Here is a 4,365-nt window from a genome sequence, read left to right on the forward strand (position 1 = left end):
GTGCCGGATTTTCTCGGTGTATGAACTTTGAGAAAAGATGAGAGTTATAGAAAGGCTTCAGGTCTTTTGTTCATAGGGGTGCTATGAGTCATGCTTGACTCCACAGCAATCAACAACCCATGCCCTCAGGAAACTTTACACAAAGTGGTTTGTACAAAGGCATTCATTGCTATATAGTTTGTAATAATGAAAGAATTAAAAGATTCAACTGTCTTTAAAGTATTGCGCTCTGGTGAGCAGTAGTTCCATGCAACAGTTTAAACTTAGCAGTATTTCAGCAGAAGTAAGGTGTGACTGTCAGCTCCCATAAGTTACAGCACTAGAGAACTCACTCTGTGGGACAGCTTTATTCTGTCCTACAAGGTCACTATGAGTAGTAATTGGTGGTTGTTGTTGTTATGAGCAGTCGAGTCGCCTGCGACTCATAGCGACCCTAAATTCTTCTTTTGTCATCTTTATTCACTGTCCAACTCTCAGATGCATAGAAAGTGATCAGAAAGATGATGAGCCTGAATCAGATGCACCTTAGTCTTCAAATTGACATCATTACTTAATAATTTGGAGAGGTCCCTAACCGAAGATTTGAATGAAGATCAATTGTCGAAGACAAGATGAGTTGTGGGATGATATCATCCATGAAGGAATCAAAAGGTCATTTACAAAAACAGAGGAGAAAGGAAAAAAATAAAAAATGGATGTCAGAAAAGGCTCTAAAAATTGCACTGGAGCATCGAGAAGGCAAAACAAAAGGAAAACTTGCCAAAGCAAAAGCTGAAAAGAAGATTCCAAAGGGCAGCTCAGAAGGACAAAGCAAAACATTATAATGGAATGTGCACAGAACTGGAATTTGAGAATAAAAAGGAAGGGATTTGCTTTGCATTTCTCAAGCTGAGGGACTGAAAAGCAAATTTAAGCCTCGAGTCACAATACTGATGGGCAATATATTGAACGACCCAGAAAGCATCAAAAGAAGACAGAAGAAATACACAGAATTACTGTGCCAGAAAGAACTGACATTTGTATATAACTCTAGAAAACGCAAACTAATCTATGTTGTTGTTGTTAGGTGCCATCGAGTCTTACCCCATGAACAAAAGGCCTGAGCACTGTTTGTACATAAAGTTTCCAGAAGCAAGCCATTTTGGAAGGGGATGCTGCTCCTGCTTCCAGGCTTGTTTTAGTCGGGAAGCTTCAGCCAACACTGTCCACCATGGGTACCCATTACCACGTTTGGCACATCATTGTCACAGCGTTCAGCATCACAGCAACCACGAGTTACCTCTGTACAGCAATGCACAGACCAGTGTTATACCACCTCGCTCCTGGAGGCAGAGCACTGGACTGCAAAAGCCTGCCGGAACACCTGTGCATGCAGCACCATGCTCTCTCTGGCAAACTAATCTATAGTGACAGAAAAAAAAAATTAGTGTTTGGCCTGAGATAGGTAATATGCTAGTGAAGGAGATGGGGGGACATATGGAGATGCCAGAGAAAAGCAGCATGGTAAATGGAGCTCGCAAGAGGTAGGGGAGCAAAGAACCTGGAGGAGAACTGAGTGAAGAGGCAGAGCAGCTGGAGTGGGGCGGGGCTAGAGGCTGAGAGGAGGGGAGGGAGAGGAGGGAAGGGGAGAGAGAAAAGGTGAGAGAAGGAAAAGGAGGGGAGGGGAGGGAGAAGGCAGAGATTGGGGCTAGCCCGATGGGGCGAGGCTAGTGACAGAGAGGAGGACTGGAAGGAGAGTGGAGAAGAGAGGACTGGAGGGGCAGGGACAGCAGGGCGGGGTGGGGCTTAAGATGGAGAGGCGTGGAGGGATTGAAATAGAGGAGGAGAGTGAAGGGCCTGGTTTAAAGCAGGGAGGGGAGGGGCGAGCAGGGAGAGGAGGGGCGGGGCGAAGGAGGGGAGGGCTGGCGGAGAGGGAGCAGAGCAAGCAGGGAGGGGCGTGGCTAGAGATAAAGGGGGCGGAAAGGGGAGTGGAGGAGAGAGGATTGGAGGGGCGAGTAGAGGGGGCGGGCCTGCGCTCTGGGTTTGGGCCCGCAGAGCGAGGGTGCTGTCATGGCGCATCTGCTGAGGGCGCTCTGTGGCTTGACTTTCCGAGATGCCCCTGTACGGCTGGGGCGGGCTGGGGCGGGTATCAGCGGCCTCAGCGCGAGACTGAGACACCGGGGCGAAGGTAGGTCGCAGACCTCACCCCTCAAAGGCTCCTCCTCTCCTCCTTTCAGTTTCATGACTTTTGCTAGTGAGCCTGTGATTAAGCGCTGTTCAGCGGAATAAAGACTGCAGTTAGCCTACCCATCTAGTGAAGATTAACTACCAATCTAGTAAAGATAACCAAAACCATCATCCTACATTCTGTTCTGAATCTTAAGAGACCCTAAAGTGTAAAATTAACCGCCCTACTGAGTTTTCAAATCTTTCTCTTTCTTCCACTGACTGACCGACCTTTGAGTTAGCATCCAGGTTCTCACCCCTGTTTCCCGGCCTCTTTTTTTTACTGACAGTTGTTGATTGCCTTGAGTAGAGCACGACTCAAAAAGATCCTATGAACAAAAGGCCTGAAGACCCTCTACATTTATCAAGGTTCATAGTTTCCAGAGGCATGTATTAAGAAGTGGACGCCACTCCTGCTTAGCCCTGGTCTTTGACATTGTATCCTCTTAGCAGTTGTACCCCTTTCTTCTTTTCACCTATGATAAGCAGCTAATTCAGAATTTGGATTCCTGTGAATGCGTTGCCTGCTCTGGGAGACATATGTGCTAATAATTTGTTCCCTCTTTAAACCAATCATGATTATTTGTTGGGGTTTGGTGGTGGCTGTGAGATAACCCAAGGAGGATGAGGGTTAGGGTGAGACAGAGACGGGGAGAGGGGAGGGGAGGGGGAGGATGGGGAGAAACGGGGAGAGAAGAAGAGAGAGTGAGTGAGTGAGTGTGTGTGTGTGTGTGTATGTGTGTGTGTGTGAGAGAGAGAATGAGTGAGTGTGTGTTCCTGTTCCTGTGTGTTCGTGTTTGATTGGCTCATAGCTTTTCACCATTAGGAAGAGCCCAGTGTCAACTGACCTGGTATTTTAGATAATATTTTATGGTAGTTTCGTGTCTCTTTGGGACTGCTTTCTTGGGCATCTATCCAAATATTCCACTGTCCAATTCTGTATGTATCCAGGGAAGATGTTTGGAACTCGAACTCCACTACCAGTGTGCCCAGTCATTTAGAACTCCTGTCTCCTAAAGTTTTTTGCTTCTGGATTGTTGTTGGTTTTGTTGTTGTTTTTCTATAAAGTAAGGCTAAGTAAATGAATATATAAAAGCATTGGATGAGCAGTTGACTAATTTAGCTCGACTTCCTCTCAATGTCCCATAACCCTTTGATGTCGGTGGTGAGCCAGTCCAATGACATGTGTTATGCACATGATAAGACCTGCTGATAAGACCACAGGAAGAGATTAGAGTTGCAGAGGAGCACTCCACATTCTTAATTTAAGTGGTGGTGGCTTTAGTGGAAATTTCTCCTTCCGGTGTGTACTTGGTGCTGTCCCCAAGGTGAATTGTCCTGGATCTGAAGTTCTTAAGCAGTATAAAAATTGGCCAGACTTCAATACATAAGATATCACTCCTCGAATTTATTTTAAAGAAATAATTCAAAATTGTAAAGCTGTATGAAAAGAGGTTTTTAACAGCATTGCTACTTTTAAGAACCAAAACCTAGCTATAACCCAAATGATGAGTTCTATCCTGTAAGGCTGCCATATGGAATAAACAGAAAACCAACCAACCATGAATTTAAAGAAAAATATTAAGAACTTAATTAAGTATTCAATACAATGTTAGCTATAATTACAGAAATAAACATAAAAGAACAAAGGTGTCCGACATTTAACTTATGTGTAGTCTTGGAAAGGATTAAGAAAGAAAAAAAAATAGGGGACAGTGAAGTGTGAGATGTGAAAAAGGACTGTTCTCTAGGACTAAGATTTCTGATATGCTTAGAGGCAAGGCCAGTGTAGCTTTGTCACCCAGATGGACAAAGAACAAGTTGAAAGAAGGAAGTAAGACATATCCTGGAGAAGACAATTTGTTTCAGGGACATTTTCTTTCAAGGAAGAATCTGCTAAGGGACCATTCAAGTGTGTGGTTAAAATTATGCAGACATCGAGGAAAGCAGCACAGACACTGTGACAGGAGAGCAGACTACTTCCTCAGAGTGGAGTGGGCTGGAAATTCTTACACCAGTTCCGAAGAAATTCCCTCAGCTGACTTCACTTGTGGCAGCCTGGCAATATAGCAATGCTAGCCAGAATGGTAATGAAAGCCAATGGGTGACCATAAGACCAACAATTCATTACCTTAGAAATGAGACTGTTGAGGCCCATTT

General features: G+C 44.8%; 1 protein-coding gene across 1 annotated transcript in view; it reads left to right on the top strand.

The window, feature by feature from the left end:
* The first annotated feature begins 2,049 nt into the window (after window positions 1-2,049).
* The window catches only part of MSRB2 (methionine sulfoxide reductase B2), a 35,845-nt gene continuing 33,529 nt past the window's right edge, over window positions 2,050-4,365 (top strand). Inside the window, exon 1 of the mRNA XM_006887101.1 lies at window positions 2,050-2,167. Within this exon, the coding sequence (XP_006887163.1) occupies window positions 2,050-2,167 (118 nt within the window). The remainder of the gene's footprint in view (window positions 2,168-4,365) is intronic.

This window comes from Elephantulus edwardii, unplaced genomic scaffold, assembly GCF_000299155.1.
Source record: "Elephantulus edwardii isolate Elephantulus edwardi_28Jun2011 unplaced genomic scaffold, EleEdw1.0 scaffold00054, whole genome shotgun sequence".
Lineage (NCBI taxonomy): Eukaryota > Metazoa > Chordata > Mammalia > Macroscelidea > Macroscelididae > Elephantulus > Elephantulus edwardii.